At 43.3% G+C, this 17202-nt stretch overlaps 1 protein-coding gene across 5 annotated transcripts in view; it reads right to left on the bottom strand.

The window, feature by feature from the left end:
• myo16 (myosin XVI) overlaps window positions 1-17202 on the bottom strand; it is a 65633-nt gene that overhangs the window by 32100 nt on the left and 16331 nt on the right. For all 5 annotated transcript variants that reach the window (XR_003888739.1, XR_003888737.1, XR_003888740.1 and 2 more), the window contains 12 exons: window positions 13157-13227; window positions 12530-12673; window positions 8688-8796; window positions 7653-7777; window positions 7440-7565; window positions 5389-5464; window positions 4460-4610; window positions 4176-4326; window positions 3928-4038; window positions 2266-2331; window positions 1762-1889; window positions 589-694 (listed from right to left, as the gene is read on the bottom strand). Coding sequence is in view for 1 of the 5 variants with exons in the window: in XM_029837641.1 (XP_029693501.1) it covers window positions 589-694; window positions 1762-1889; window positions 2266-2331; window positions 3928-4038; window positions 4176-4326; window positions 4460-4610; window positions 5389-5464; window positions 7440-7565; window positions 7653-7777; window positions 8688-8796; window positions 12530-12673; window positions 13157-13227 (1364 nt within the window). In the remaining 4 variants the exon portion in view is untranslated. The remainder of the gene's footprint in view (window positions 1-588; window positions 695-1761; window positions 1890-2265; window positions 2332-3927; window positions 4039-4175; window positions 4327-4459; window positions 4611-5388; window positions 5465-7439; window positions 7566-7652; window positions 7778-8687; window positions 8797-12529; window positions 12674-13156; window positions 13228-17202) is intronic.

The raw sequence follows: 17202 nt of genomic DNA on the forward strand, positions 1-17202 counted from the left end.
TTACGAGACATATGGTCTACCCTCTAAAATAGTGAATATTGATTATTAAAGCCTTCATCCTTTTTCAGTAGTAGGTGTCTGTTTCAATTCTGTCTCGTTTTCTTTCACAGTTTCCAGCATTTCCATTAATTTTCCCTTCCCTGGTTTACCACTAGATGTCTGTAAGTATCCATTCTGTGGATTCTCCTCCAGTCAGAGGATGATGAGACAGAGCTGACCCAGTTATCAGCTGCAAAAACGATGACTTCATCGGAACACGTTCATAGGTTACACATCTGTTCCCCGACCGAATGCAGGCAAGGTTGAATCATGCGTTTCCAACAGCGAACAGGCCATAATCTAGCCTGCAAAGACTCAACTGGGATTCTAACAAGCAGTCATGTAGATGCAGAAGTGATGCCTGTTATTGCTGTTCTGTTTTATATGCAAACCCAGTCAGGGAGCGTCTGACTACTAAAGAAAAGGAAATGCAACCAGCAAATTATAGCATTCTACTTCTTTTAGGCATTCTAACACAGATATCACTCTGGGGAAAAAAACAGAACAAGAGAATATTTCTCAGTCACGGTTAGACATTGTCAGACTTACATGTTTCATTTTGGGCTCCAGTGCAAAACCTTTGGGACTTGATCGGGCTGTCAAGTGTCTCACTATGTGTTTGAAGGCCTCCGATTTCCCGGATCCACTTTCACCACTAGTGAGCAAAAACAATTTGAAAAGCCTTGGTGGTGTCATTATTGCCGTAGATTATGTCAGTTTTGACATCAGTCCTCGTGAATAAAAGCTGTGTGTATCTGCAGCTGTCGGGTGAGCGCCCACTGCACCTCCATCATCATTCTGTGAACAACTGATAATGCCCCATTTCCCACATTTTGACACATGCTGTTGCCGTGCAGCGACGCTGCGACACATCAAGTGCTGGAGTCTTTAATTTGCTGCTGACCTCAGTGCAACACTAACAAATGTTCTGACAGGCACAGCAACACCAGGCAGATGGCTGCAGGAGGATGTGTGTGTGTGTGTGTGTGTGTGTGTGTGTGTGTGTGTGTGTGTGTGTGTGTGTGTGTGTGTGTGTGTGTGAGAGAGAGTGTGTGTGCGATTCCCTGATTCCAACTAAGATCCAGATAAGTGTGTGTGAAGTTCAGCGGCCTCACCGCTGTCTTTTCATTTACCAGGTTTTATTAGATTTCAAGGGCATTTTGTTCAAGCACAGGCCTCAGGGGAGCCTCGCCACTGATTGTACTAAATACTTGAATGAAAGAGAAGTAAGATTAATGAAGAAAGAAAAGTGTTTACGTCACAATGCACTTTACAGTGTCCTTGAGAGAGAGAGAGAGAGTGTGTCTGTGTGTGTTGTGTGTGTGTGTGTGTGTGTGTGTGTGTGTGTGTTGTGTGTCGGTCCATGTGTGTAAGTGAGATGGAGAGACTGTGGCCAGGGCACATTACCGCTCTGTCAGATTGGTTACAACTCAGCAGGAATGTCACTGGAGCGCCGGAACAGGATTTAATTGGAATCTGGGAATTGCTTCTGTGCAACCGAGGACGCGGCACAGCAAAGTGCCAACTGTGTGTGAGCACTAACGGGACTCCTGTATATCGACTGGGGCTGACGGCTGTTCATCAGCAGGGGAAGGACTAGACAAGGGTCAGGTGGCCAACCGAATTGATTATTATACACACCATTATTTGTATTTGCTTTGCTGCTGTACCATGTTTGTTCTGGGGCTCCCAGCTCAGTGGTTTAGAAACCTGTGTCCGTACCTCAGGATGAAACACTGTGGTCGCCTCTCCTGCAGCATCATGTGATAGGCTCGTTCCGCTGAGGAGAAGATGTGGGGCGGCAGAGAGGAGCAGAGGCGGCCTGTGGAGCTCAGGTACAGCTGACTCACCTGCAGACACAGAAATATCATAAAAAGTACCGCGTAACATAACTGAACCGGCTTCATGCAGCCGCTGTGGTAGCTAAACTTGCAATGAAGAATAAAAAATGATTTCAGAAACACGAGGACACTGCTCAGTGAGCTGGCTGGTTCCCTCTCCTCCTGAGCCGCTGCACAGTCCCAGGTATCATTAACAGGAAGGCTGCATTATTTATAAACCACAAGGTCCATATCAGTTATTCATGCCCACCTGCTTATTGTACAGCGAACCCTTCATTTGTATTATAATTTTACATGTATGATGCATGACTTTGAAAAGTTGCTCATTGGAATAGTTACTGATGCAGAACGGAGTTAATATGCTTTTATAGATGCACTGGCTCACCAAAGTGGAGTAGATGGGCAGCTCCTTGTTTGGATTAACCAGCAGAAGAATGTGCCCGATGTAGGTCTATAAAAGAGGAGAGAATTAAAATGACATTTTCCTTAAGAGCTGGAAAGACTGTTCTCCCTCACGATCTAGGGCCTGCTCATTATTACACGCAGCTTGCCTAAAGTCAGGGCTGACCTGAAAGTAGACATCCCATTTATTCCTCAGCATCAGCATCCGTGGATGTGACAACCTCTATTAGCATAAGATTATGGTAATCCCTTGGACAAGAAAGGTCAGAACGCAATCTGGTATAACCTCAGAAATGGCCTTTCTCCAATAAAATCCACAAATCTTCCCACACAAACACCCAAGGCCATTTAGATAAAAATACCTGGCTCTTTTTCCTGACTCCTCTGCAGAACTGCTGAACCTGTTTCCCACAGAGTCCTTGAGGCTGATACTCGTGCTGTCCTCAAGTCCTCGCCCAAGGTTAAACGATGCATCGCTTTAACTTCAACATCTGTGGTTTAGCTAGAGCTGGGGAACAGCTCACCTCTTTACCGCTAATTATTGTGTCCATTTTGTCAATAACCCGGCTGTGAACCCTGGTTTTAGCATTGGGGCTTCTGAACTGACAGAAGGCAACAGACCCCATCAAAACATTATCTCTGGCCACCCTGCGAGGAGCATATGGAGCGTTCACTGTCTATGTCCTCACATTTGAATACCCCCAATCGCTCACTCGTTTAACTCTTTTAAATATACAATTTTAACAATAAACAGCACAGTTTACAATATGTACCTATATTTAAAAATGTGAAACACATAACATCATCAATTGCTGTTTAATCTTCATAATCTAGCATCTCTTTGTCTAATGTCTGCGTTTCCCCCCCTCTACTCACACTGAGACTGCACATCATTACTGTGAGATCCAATAATTTCCTGTCTTCTTCATCCACTTATCTTCTGCCATCTATTGTCATCTTCTTTTTTGTGTCCCTCTCCCGCTGTTATGAGCGCTACTCTCTGCCGCCCATTTGGGATCAACCCAGACCATTACTGTCTACACACATAATAGACTAGAGCAGATAGCCCCACATTGATCTGGCTCCACAGCTCAGTCCCCACGGAGAAGAGGGGATCAGACTTAGGTTTCCAAAAGCACAGAAAAACTGCCTGGAATATAAAATTGTTGGAGATGAAGGCATTTTACTTTTAAACGTCTTCATGGATTTTTCTGCCTAATCAATCCGCACGTCTCCGCTGTATTGGAGTGACTTATTTTGCAGTGAGTGTGCCTCGATGCCTCATGGCTCACAGACGACAGAGATGCATAAACATGTTCATAAAAATACTGCTAGTGTGCGACCCAAGTCACTGAACATGCTCATGTGTGAGACTATAAATTTATCTACAGCTAACAGGCGAAGAACGGTATTTACGAGCGTGATTTATTTACTCTGGAAACCCAACGTGCTAGAGGAAAGCTCACTGCAGCGCTCAGGGTAAAAAGAGAAAGCCCTGATATTTCCAGAATGTAAACAATAAAATCTTTGCCACAAATATATACTAAAGAGAGTGTTATTTTCTGTGCTGAGCGGGTGCTTTAGGCATAATGCATGTTTAATGCTTGAGAACCATCTTTCCTTGGTGGCACAAAGCCAGACTCACATAGATTTGGTCATTTCCGAAGCGCTTCTGCATCTCATACAGCAGGCTGCTGTCTGTGAGCTCACTGAGGGATGCTAGGTCGTCGTTGGGTGCTGGAGGCATCAGTTTAACCTGAGGAAATGAAAACTTTGGGTTAAAATCAGTATCTAACTTAAGACGCCTTGGAAAAAACGGTTGCACACACACAGATATTTGGCACATTACGCAGACAATTATGCGGTGCTAAAGGTGCTAAAGAAGAGAGATACCTGTTCAACTTTGCTGGTCCCAGAGCTAAAGGGTCCATCTAGGCCATTGTCCTGGGAGGCGTGTCTACTCAGAGCTACACCTGCTTCTCTGAACATCGTGCATTTCTCCAGCAGACTGTCTCGTTTGCAGATGGGGAGGCCCAAGGGGTTCCTGGAGGGCAGGAGGTGGAGGGAAAGTGTAAAATGAGGTAGCCACGACGTGCCACAAAGCAAAAAAAGTGAAACGTCTTATGTGACACGTCTGACACAAATACAGAAAGAATTCTACCGATGAAAGTACGTACAAGTTTTTAACAGGGGTGTTGACATCATGTGAACCGCCATCATAGCGTTGATCAGCACAGGGTAGAGGGGTGGAGGGGTCGGCCTGCCTCTGAAGCCAGCTCTCCTCTGCGCTCAGGAATATTTCAGCTATGTGTTCGGATGCAGCAACGTCTGGTGACAGAATATTCAGAACAACTCAGCAGTCACGTAGAGACAAAATAATTCTGTGTCCATTGTTTGATGATACATTTGGGTCATTTAATACTCCGGATTTAATGTCTCCAAGTCTTTTCCTTTTGTTCTTGTGTTTTGTCATGTGGATCACAGCCCCACAGCCCCAGACCCCCACTGCAGACTGTGAATCAATCAAACTGTGCTTAAAAGGAGAATGAGTGAAGATTCCCCCATAAGTAATGAGGTCTAACAGGGCATGAGGGAGCGGCATGGCTTCATCTTGTCTGTTTATTTCTGTGTGACTGACAACCCCCTAGACTCCCATCACATTCTCTCTGTTTCTGTTGTAATGTGGCTCTTGAAGGAGGTCTGCACGTTTGTGTGTGCGTGTGTGTGTGTGTGTGGGGGGGGGGGCACATAAATGTGAGGGGGTTGTCTTACATCTCAAAGGACTTGTTTCACATCATTTCTGAGCCTATGTGCCAGAAGAAGCTATCGATTAAGGACAACAGAGGTGCAAAGAAGCCATGAGTAAATGTTTAGAGGCAGCAGCATTACAGCTCAAAAAAGCTATAATATGCAGCACCTTAAACTGTTTGGATGCTTAAATGCCTAATGACTCCAAAAAAGTTTAGGACTCTGGGAGATACTTCTGATTATCACTGTGTGGGACAATTAAGGCAAATTGTGTTTCCCCTGCTTCATTACCTTCTCCTTTCCAGCAGAAATTCTAAATGTTTGTGTGCCTTTAAGGGTGAACACATTGATGGGATACCTGAGGGTTTGTGTTGGTTGCAGTTCAGCAGAGTTGGGTTTGCACCATGCCTAAGGAGCAGACTAATGATGCTCGTCTGAAAGAGATGGGAGAAGCAGCCACATCCACATCGCCAAGTCATTTCCTGTTCAACAGCAGCACAATTAATACATTTTAACATTGCTATTTCAGTTGAAAGCAGAGCTAGTGGTCACAGCTGCACTCAAGGCTGCTTTAAAGTACCCTTTAAAAAAGAATCATCCATTCAGCCTGTTACACATTACAATGTCATTTTGAAAGTTCCCCCTGACTGGGAAAGTCCTTTAGTAATGATCCTTCCAACAAGTGTCACAACATGAGCAGCCCAGAGGAATCTGCCCTCAGAACTGCACACAGTGACGGTATAGCCGTGTTAAAAGATCGATAAGTAGTGATTCTATTTCCATTTGTTGCATTATGCAAGTCCAGTGATTGTCCAAACTTTACCAAAGTATACTTTTGCAGAAACCAAAGAATGTGTGTGTGTGTGTGTGTGTGTGTGTGTGTGTGTGTGTGTGTGTGTGTGTGTGTAAGACGTGCAGTATCTGCGTATCAGAGCGTGAGTCAGTACATATAGGAGCCTCCCTCTGACCTACATCAGCAGCTGCTTGGCCATGAGGCTCCACCATCTCCACCAGCTCCTCTGCCCACAGACCCTGTCAGCTGCACTCACACCCTATAAATACTGACCATGCGTCAGTGGCACCATGGGATATGAACTCTTTGCCAGGTCAAAATGTAGCAGGGATCAGGGAAAGGTCATTGGTGCAGGGTGGACAGAGCAAACTCACGTCAGGTCAAGGCAGTCTGATCCAAGTGGTGTCCAATCAGATCATCACAACTCATGCCGGCTAAAGGCAGTAACTTAGAGCTGCTCTGCCTACAAAGGACAACTAAGATAATAAATTCCATTTAAATATTACCAAACCACCAGAATAATCTTTAGATTAACATATAATAAGCTCTATCCCCACAGCTACCCTACCTTCATCGTAAAACTATACAATATCCCAGTAAGTACTTGTTGGAATCCAGTAGCTAAAAAGCCCCACAAACCAATTTAAAATAGTTCCCCTGAAAGGTGCAACTCAGACAGCCTTGAGCTGAGCTTATCGCAGGGGTCGAAATGATCTGGAGAATGAAAAATTAAAGTTTAATTAGCTGTAGGCAGTGGGTCAGGCATCTTCTTAAAGGGTCAGTCCAGCATTTCTGCACAGCACTGACGGGTCTTTAGGTTTCATACAGCCGTCGGTGTTCAACTTACCAGAATTATTTGCAGACTTGTGTAAAGGTGATTATGCATGAGACGCACAATCGTACAGACATCACAAAGGCATCGTGTGCCAGAATATCGACATGTCAGAGTCGGACCAAGTATAAGTGCTTATAGGAAACTAGGGATGGGAAGGGGCAGACTACTTAGCATGCAGGAAGTGCAGCTCTGGCACCAGTGGAGGGAAGATGGCTGAGGTGATTCAGCCCTGCAAGGTAGGGCTAATCGATTCTCCAATTCTCCTGACTGCCACTCTTAAGTCAGTTGCATTTACTGTATATGTTATGCACACATACAGAGGTTAACAATGTGTGCACTTGGGGCTATAATGTAGGAAACAGAGACATATTATATGCAGTGTGAATAGTGATCGGCTGTCAAAAACCAAACACACAAATGTCATTAGTCGGGGAAGGGAAAGACAAGTGTGATCATTCTTCCCTTCCAAGCCAACAGATCTCATCACATTAACATAGCTCATCTAAAAAGATCAATATCATCTCCTCTAAGACAGACTATTAGACTACAAATCTGAAATGTTTGGCTGTTCGGTGCCAGTTTCTGATCAATAGAACCAAAAAGAGTACTTTATCTGAGTGTGTGCAGGGTTCCTGGAGGCAACTTCCCAGGAGCAACAAATCCGTCCGTCAATAGTTTTCTCATTATTTCACAAATGACTCCAATCACTTTGGATCAATGAGGTAGGATGAGTTCAGATTAAAGCATGGCTCCATTAAGTATGCTGACAGCTGTGATTTACCTGTCCATATTTAGATGCCAGATGGAGAGGGGTCCAAAAGTTGTTGTCAGCAGCATCAGGATCTGCCCCTTTCTCCAGCAGCACAGACACCACCTCTCTGTAACCACTGGCACACGCTATGTGGAGCTTCAGCACAGAAGAGACAATGGCGTTGTGATAGGACGGCTAAGACAATGGCAAAAGCTACAAGAGCAGATAAGGAGCTGGTTTTACCAGAGTGACTCCATCCTCATTGGACAGACTGAGGCCTTCCCCCGTCGCCAAGAGCTGTGTGACATCAGACATCATTGTGCTGCGTCGCTGCATCTTCATTGTGTGAATGGATGACAAGTCCACCCCTAAACAGAGGGAAAGACAAAGACAGAGAGAAGGTGGACAGGCAATGTCATAATTATGATAGAGGTCACAAATAAGGTTCATGGCAGGTACCTGTGTTAATTACTGAGGGACACTTTGCAAGGATACCAGCCACAAAGTAAAAATGAAAGCATGTTTCAGACAACTGGTCCTAAACTGGTTCTTTTAAACATATCCAAAGGAGTGTCAGAGGTGAAACCTCCTGAAGGACATCTTCAAGGGTGATAAAACCAAGAATCCTAGCGCACTGCAGTAGTATTACATACATAGAGTGGATTAGAGGTGGCTGCTGTGGTGGCAGTCACAGCATATAAAGGGAGCTGTTTGAGCTCCGAGGAGCTGACTGGTCAGTCAATAAGTTTCTCTTTGGACATGTATTAAACGACATTAATGATTGTAGCATCATTAATGAATCTTAGTGTAGCTCTTAGAAGGGATAAAGAATTACATGAAACGCACAAGTGATTTCATGTGGAGAGAAAGAAGAGACTGGATTTCAATTTCTCCCCGATGTAGACACGTTAGGACTTTTTTTATTTCGATCATCACGTAAACTTGGTGGGGATGGAGAGCAAGCAGCCAGGTTGCTATAGCAACAGAGGCAGAGCAAGCCAGTGTGAGTAAGAGTGTGTTTCATGGTGACAAAGCCCACTGTGGATGAGGGAGTATCAGGGGAGCCTGGGGTATGCAGGAAGGACAAGATCACAGCGTCAGCTGGCAGATTGAGGCAAAGAAATCTCCAAAAAATGTGCGTGTGCGTATGCATGTGTGTGTGTGTGTGTGTGTGTGTATGGGTTCTCTCTCTTTATCCTGACATGTAAAGTGACTGTTTGGCTCTTTGCCGTCATCTAAAAATAATGCCAAATAACTTAAAGGTGTGTGAGACTTTACCGTTTTCCTCCAAATGCTTTCGGAGGATCCAGCTGCTTTCAGTCCCTTCGGAGGCGTAGTCCAGAGGAATATTTCCATTGACATCCTGCAGCAGCACGTTGACCCCAGCCTTCAAAATGCAGAGCAGGTAGAATGATCAGGGCACACAAACAGGAATTTTAGCTGGGGTTATTCATCATACTCAAATTGATGATAAAGTGCCCCCCATTATCTCAGCTTCCCAGAGGTGTGTGGCAGAGCAGAAGCATAGACGCATTCACACACACATAGTGAGTGAATTAAGGAACTCATTAAATAAATGCCCAGAGGTTGGTTCAATGCAGAGCGAGGGCATTTGTTAGTGTTAGCAGGGATCATTGGGGTGAGAGTGCATATGCGCATGTGACAAGATTAATTTGTGCTTCCGTGCAAGGACTCAGCCTGAAGAGTGTTCTCTTATAGCAGGAGATAATGGAGCAGGAGGCCTTCCCCAGGCTCATTTAATGACTGGTACTCTGACAGCAGCTGGGGACAACCAATATGGGCATGATGGATTGTTTCTGTTTAGGGGAATGGTATCGGTGGAAGAAAGAATGTGTATAAGCTATGAAAAGAGCTGAAACACACTGTTGTTTTCAGTTTTAAAATCATGCACTTACTGTCGGGCATTAAAAAACACAAATATGACCAAGTGGCGACTGTCTGCACGCAACCATAAATCACTTTCAAGTGTGAAATAACCATAAATGATAAAATGGTGTAGAAGCTAGATCAGAACTGAACATACAAACACGGATCTCTGGGCATTGCCCTTATTAAATATTTAAAGCTAATAGAATTCTAACAGTGCAACAAAAAAGCTTTATAGCCCAGCACCCAGGCAGAAAGAGAGTGGAGGGGTGGGAAAAGAGGAATGATGGATATGAAGAGAACGTGGACTCTCGCTGCTCTTAAAACTGCAAAATCAGTGCCGTGCAAATCCTCAGAAAACCTCACGATCATTAATGGCAACATAAATATTAACTTCCTATTGCCAAAACGTCTAGATATAATACACTGGGCTGAATCCATGCCAAGCAAATCCAGTACAGTCTTTTCAATTTCTGCTTCACTTGTGTGTGTGTGTGTGTGTGTATGTGTGTGTGTGTGTGTGTGTGTGTGTGTGTGTGTGTGTTGCATAATTAGGACCAAATTCATCTCATCTGCGAAGTGAAGACATGTGGGCGCCTAATTTTAGGCGGTAACAACCTTTACTGTGCTGTATCTGCCTAAAGAGCGAGAAGTCTGAATTCAGCTCACAAAATAATTCTAGTTAAAAGGATAATGTCGTATTTTAGGGGGATAGAAAAAACACCATTAGTGGAGGCAGTTTGATGAACATTAAACTAGAGACATTAATTAAAAATCTGAGCTCACATGATGAGCTGACAGATGCTGGCAGCTGTGTAGGCTGAAGTTAACCCACCTTGAACATCCTGGAGATTAAAAACTTGTTTGTACTATGTGGTCTGTGGTTCATAATAAGAGTTATTACACACTACCAACATGAATGTGTCCCAGCTGTTCAGCAGGCACTGACCACGTTCTCTGATCTCTCGCCTCTCACTGAGGGACAAAGTTAGGCTGTGGTTAGAGTTTCGGAGAAGCACTGAAACATCAAAGCACTCACCTTCACTTATGTCTTTGCATTTGCATGAATTACGCTCCATTAACAGCATATTCAAATGTCATTTACCTGTTAACCACATTAACCTTGGTTCTGGATCAACTGGGATATAAACAGATCTTATGCATCTCATTTGAAAACCATAGAGAATTCAATTAGTGCCAAGTAGAGTTCACTGCGTTGAGTGGGTTTAAGCTGAACTATTTTAAATCACAGAATAAGGAAAAAGCCTTAAATTCATCATTTACAACCACAGAAAGTGGGTCACAAGCGCAGCCCTGCACAAAGTTGTAAGAAGCAAAACAGTCAGGAATATAAGTCGAGCAGGCAGCCGTCCGACTTCTGAGATTTTCTCGGTGAAGACTTAAATCGGTGTCTCAAAGGGAACCTTCGATTTGTCAGGCATGAAAGAAGAAGAAAAAATGTTTTTGCCTTTACATTGCAATATTTTGTGCAAGGAGCAATAAAAGCAACACATTTTGTTGCTTTTAATCAAGTGGGAGCAGAAACAGAGCGGCTATAAGGATGTCTGGGTGGACTGGGGATGAGATGAACGGAACAACGGCTCTTTCCTTCGTCTGCTGTTGGCTCGCCGGAGATAAGAGAATTAAAACTGCTGCCAAGCCACTCACAGAACAATAACGCAGCCATACCCCAGCATGCTTTACCCAACAGAAACACATGGCAACGCCTCTGTCAGCAAAAACCGCCACCGACAGGAAATCAAGGTCATGGAAGGAAAGGACAAGAGGAGGGAAGATGGAAAAGTGGGACACAATAAGCCGTAGCAGATAACTGTATAGTAGCACCGCTATTCTTTGTGTCAATCCAGATCAATCTGCCTTTCAAGCGCCTCAGCCCACTGCCCTGCTTCTCAGTGAAACGTAAAAACCTGCTTACAGGGAAGATCTCCCACTCTGAGCTCTGATAAGGCCGCAGCTGCAGAATGAAGCAGGGTGACTGTGCAGCAGCAGGGACAATGGTGGAGGAGACGGATGTCAAAATGAATGAAGAAGAAAATAGGCATTGCTGTTCTTGCCAGTAAACGGCTCCACTGAAGCTATTTTTAGTCCAGTAGACAGAAAGAAAGACACACAATCTTGCCTTGTGAAGAGAAAAACAAACTGGAGTGTTAATCCAACCCATAAAAGGAAAAACGTGTTTTTGACCTGCTCTACTTTATTGTGCACATTTTGGAGGAAATTAACATGTCCATTTGCCATTTCAGGGTGGATAGATATTAAACTGTATTTCCCTTTTTGCTTTTAATTAACTGCTGCTTCATGTCTTTGAAAAAAAACACAAGCTTAATTAAATGAATGTTAAATGTATTTCTGCAGAAATATTTAAAACCTGGCTCCAGAGTGTTCGGAGGAGGAGGGAACCAAGATGGCTGCTCCAGCTTGTTTTTAAAGATTCAAGGTTTAAAAAATAGATCTAGACAAACATCTTTAAACCAGGACAGTTTTACTGTATGAGAGGTTACGAGAAAGCTTGAACAAAATAGACAGAGAGTCTATCATCGATGTTGACCAACTTTTACTGATTCTTTTAATTGAGAAAACATGTTTTTGAGAACTGGCCAGTGCCTTAAATTGTGATTAATTTCATAAATCAATCAGCCTCTCTGCCATTCATGGATTGAGAAAGTATCTGTTTCACACCCTGTGCATGGCAGCTAGTCTCTGTGCTGTAGTCAGCTTTAACAGGAACCGCTGACAGATCTATTCTAAACATTCAAATCCTGGAACTGCTTCAAACGTGCCGATTCCTCTCAGGAAAACCTCTTTAATGAAGCAGATCCAGTCAGCCACCACTCAGGAACCAATCAAGCCAAATCAACCAGGCTGTATGGGACTGAGCTGAACTTCAGCCTGCACTGAAATCCTCCTTGGATCTAATCAGTACCAGAACTGACCCTGAGCGGCTGGGCTGCATGCCGCTGCCATCTTCTGCATCTGTGGTTCCAGTGAGCGCAGCCACGGCTCTTTAGCTAATCACACACTCATTTTAAAGCATTCTCCTTCTCACTGTTTCAGCAGTGCTTTTTCAGCAGAAACTCATTTTCCAGACTCAGTCAACCAAACCCTCACAGGAAGAGCTCCCGCTCAATAAACATCACCATAACTCCCAGAAATAGCAACGTTTTATTGGTTATTAACAGCAACTGTTATGTTTGCCCATCCGTGCCTCTTACCAGCAGCAGCAGCAGCACGACGTCTGCATGGTCACACACGCACGCCACATGAAGGGCCGTCCACAGGTCCTCGTCCTGCAGGTTCATGTTCACACCTCGCTCCATCAAGACTTCCGCTGCAAACACGTTGTCATGGCGAGCACACTGGAGATTATAAGCAAAGGTTTCTTTATTAACTATGTACAGAAACAGTAACCACATTTGACCCCTCCTCGATTTTGGCCACAGAATTCTCAGTATTGACTTCTCCTGTAGTATATTATATAATTACACATACATAATCAACATTTCCTAAAAATGTCATTAAAATACATTCATTAATTTTTGAGTTATTGTGCCAACAACGAACAAACAAATGCTGGTTGTCAAAAACCTCCTTGGCTGAAGTAAATATGGTAATGGCTACTAATTAGCATAATTATTTTAGTCAGATTTTATATTTACATGCATATTTTCGTGACGGTAAAATCTGCTCCACTGTTTTTGAATAATGAGCTTTATTAATGAGGCCATGATGATTAAAGTGTGACCGTTTAGGTGATAATTACTGTAATGAATTAATAGCTTCATGTCGGGACTGGATCCACAATAATTTCACAATAAGGTCTTAATGAGTTTGTGGCTCACCAAGTGAAGCAAAGATCCCCCAGAAGGAATCGGAGTGTTGGGATCTGCTCCTTCTTTCAAGAGCCGCAGCACTGAAACACAGCAAACAGTGCAGCATCAGCGGCCACTGTTGCAGTGGCAAAAAAGGGAAATCACATCACACAGAGGGACACAGACTTCACACGTGTCAAATGTCCTCAAGCTGTCCTTGGCATGTCCACCTTTATGTTTGTTACCTCCTTGTTACAACAGCATGCTGTTACACCTGTTACACACACTCGCCTCACATAATGTGAGCTTCACCGAGCTGCATAACCCACTTACACACTGACACAGATCTACTAAAAACAAACCTCTTCAAAGAAGCACATGCAGTCAGCCATGAGCAAATGAGCACACGGCTTATTCTGTATGACAGAGATGGACAGAGAGAGGGAGAGAAGGAGGGAGGTAAAGAGAGAGAGAGTAAGTGTGACAGAGAAATAGAGCAGCATGGACAAATAAGGGCACTGAAAAATAAATGGAAACTGACTTTCTGACCAAACCCACTAAGACTCTTCACCAGTAAAAGAGGTAGCAGTGTCACGCAATCTTGTCATGTAGGTGAGGATCAACAGGACAAACAGGTAAACAGGACATGATGAAGCAGAGCGTGTACAGATCGGTGGTGTAAGAGCAACGTTAACGCGAAACGACACAAACAAAAGCTGGAGTATGTTGCAAAAGAGGGAGTCCAGTGTGCCCGCGGCCACTAAGCCTGTTGTCACGTGTGTGGGGGACTGATTCAGAGTTTGATACCTGCCTTCAATTCATGCTCTTAGTCAGTGACAACCAGGACAGGAAACACGACCGAATCTTCTCCATTCCCTTAAAAGTGACCACAATTCTCTATGGCTCATGCCATGTTGACCGTATATTGTTTCTTGCCTAAATTCAGCAACTTTCATCCCCTGATATTTGGGGGATGCAAGCTTGACATGTTTTATAGATGTTAGGCTTTATTGTTGAGTGCTTGAGTGAGCTAACGGATGCCATCCTCCTGCTGCTGACGCTGGTTTCTGCTCCGGCTGCAAACACTTCAGACGACGGCCTGGTAGCTCTTTTACACAACACGTGACCAAGCTCTTTTCCAAAAACCAAAAACACACTGATATCGGATTGACCCTTTTAATATTAATACTATATATATAGAAAATGGTGTAGGGGTTTTGGAGCAACAGTTTAACCGTTTGCATTTGCTAGAAAGACTTCAGCAGCTGTCCTCAGGACAGATGTGTGACCGTCAGCCTGTTAGTGTGAAATACTGCTACTCTTAGATAAATGAACATGTACATTTTCTGGCACTTTATTAAGCTTGTCTAAAGAGAGGTCAAGGGTTAAGAGCTTTATATTGACCCTCAGGCATTTAATGAAAGAAGCAAAACATTTTCCTGCCAATCTTCCACTCAATGATCTAGAACATTGTTGTACAAGTGGAAGACTGACGTCTCCACATTTAATCATCCAAAAGCAGGAATAAAATGTTTGTTTAAGGCAAAGCCTTATCTAATATTACATCTAATATTGCAATTTAAATGTACTTTACCTTGTCACAATATACTGAGCCTGTGAACCTTAAGGTTTTCCATTCATCAAAACCTGCTGAGGAAAATTTAGGAAGTGCTGATTTTTATGAGCTAAACTGCACCAGGATGAGATGAAGCAGAAAGGTTGAGCTGGCATTATAATAAGAGCTCTGCTGAGATCTCCATTACAAACACATGTTTATTTGGGTATAGAGGAAGTTTCATTTGTCTATGGTTCTGCAAATGCTTGTAAAAATAAATCACTGGTTGCTATCATCATGTAGTCTATTTTGCCATGTTGTGTTATCACCAAACACAGAAACACGCGCATCTCCACACAGGAGAGAGGTTACAGCTCTCATTGTTAAATTTGTGCTGTGTCTCTTTTATTGTTCTCACTTCTCTTGTGATTATGTGTTGTTGCTGCTTTGGGAGGCTGCTGATCAGAAAATGGAGCGTGGGCAGGACGACAGTCTGCTGTCGTTTTGTGGAAAACGGCAAAACAGCTGTTGTGGATGCATGTGGAGTTTCTATGGCAACCAGAAGGGAACTGGTACCAAAGTGGCGGCCATAGGAAAAACACAACTTAAATTAAACCTATTATCATATATGTAATAGAATGACTCATATTAGAGAAGAAATACTTGCAAAAATTAACAGTTCATTAGTTCAACAACCAGGCTCTTTCATACCTGGAACACCTGAAAGCACGGGCACAGAAAAGAGTATCTGAAAGCTCTAAAGTCATGAAAGTACAGTTTTTATGCATGTGAAACTTATTTCAGAGTTGTTCAAGATATAGGAGACGATCCCAGGGATACCATAGTGTGGAAGTGTTGCCATAAACACCAGTCAACACTGTGAGTCATTTTCAGAACCCTCATCCTTTAAGTTGCTTTTTCTGTGTTTCCATAACTCTGCCAAAATACACTGTTTTTCAATCATGCTAAAATTGAAATGCAGAAGGGTGTCAGAATGTAACACAGCGGAAAAATGATTTCTGGCTCTCAGAGTTAAAAACATGAAAGCGGAACAGCTAAGTCCTACATTTTAGTTGTTGAACTATACATTATAAGCACCTTTCAAACAATTTAACAGGCGCACTTTTACAAAACACTGTTATATTTGCATTTCACTGTAACGAGTGCAGAATTGCTCAAACATTTATACAGTATTTCATGCAAATGACTCTTTTTTTTATAGTGCCTTTAATTGAAAAAATAATGTGTTTTTAACCTTGGAGATGCTGACAGAGGACAGAGGACGCCCACAGATGTGACTGATGCATATCCCTGTACAATAAGTGAAACCTGTGGCAGCAGATTCTGCAGGACACCTGATGCAGGGCACAAAAGCGTCCAGATATTTTCCTTCCTGTCTGAGAACAAGCTTGTGACACCAAGTTGGCTGCGAAATCAGAGCCTGGGAGTAATTGTCTAACTAATAAATCAATCAATTCCTTCACATATGAGAAAAATCCAGAGCTGATTAAATTATATAAATGTAGTTTATTAGCTGGCCCAACACACAACCACAGGCGGGGAGGCTCCGTCCTCTGGGAAAACCAGGTTTCCTCACTACATAATGCAGTTACTCCGCCACATGTGTTCTACCAGAGTCCACCATGGTACACGCAGAAATGTCATCAGTATCATTACCCTGTTGAGGGAGATGACATTATACAGATGGACGGCAGGTTCCGGGGCTCCAAGGGCAACAGCTGCTGTCAGTCCTCCTGGGAAAGTGCTTTGATCAAATTTAGAGATTGGATGGCAAAAGCAATTTAGCCAAATGTCAAAATGTGAATAAGGTGTTTTCTTGTGACATATAGGAATGAAGAATCAACACCGGCTACCAGAAGAGCATTAGCTCTTTGTAATTTTTGGCACCTTATTTGCTACTGAAGATGATGTTTCTTGCCTCCATTTCATTCATTTTCCTATATCCAATTTCCCATTTCATTTCCTAGTCCCTTTCATCTTTTTTCCAGATACAATGTTACAACAACAATCTCCGGTCACGTGTTTTCTCGAGTAAAAATATCCCACAAGGAACCACACATTATTTATATATCTGTTACCGATTTGAAGAATAACTGGGACACTGTGTGCAAGTGTGAAAGAATGAGCCAAGGGTGATACTCAAAATGCAACATTCCTTTGATCTGAGTATTGATCAGTTTAATCGAGTGTCAGCTCTGAGAGACATCAAAGCGCTGAAAGCTGAGCAGAACAAAAGGCGATCTGGGGCCAGTTTAATGCCACCCTCAGCACCATTGCAGTGGTATTCAGGCAATAATCAGAGGGTTATCAGATCTGATTCGAGGCCAGCCAAGTTCTGGCCATTCACACGGACACAGCTGCTGCTCCCGCCGACCCAATCTGAGAGTCAGCGACAGCCAGAGAGATGAACACAGATCCGCTGTCAGACAGGGCTGCTAGCGGGTAATCGGCAACATATTCAGCTTAATTACTGCTTAATTACTGGCTTCACCAACTCTAT

The sequence above is a fragment of the Takifugu rubripes genome, chromosome 1, assembly GCF_901000725.2.
Source record: "Takifugu rubripes chromosome 1, fTakRub1.2, whole genome shotgun sequence".
Lineage (NCBI taxonomy): Eukaryota > Metazoa > Chordata > Actinopteri > Tetraodontiformes > Tetraodontidae > Takifugu > Takifugu rubripes.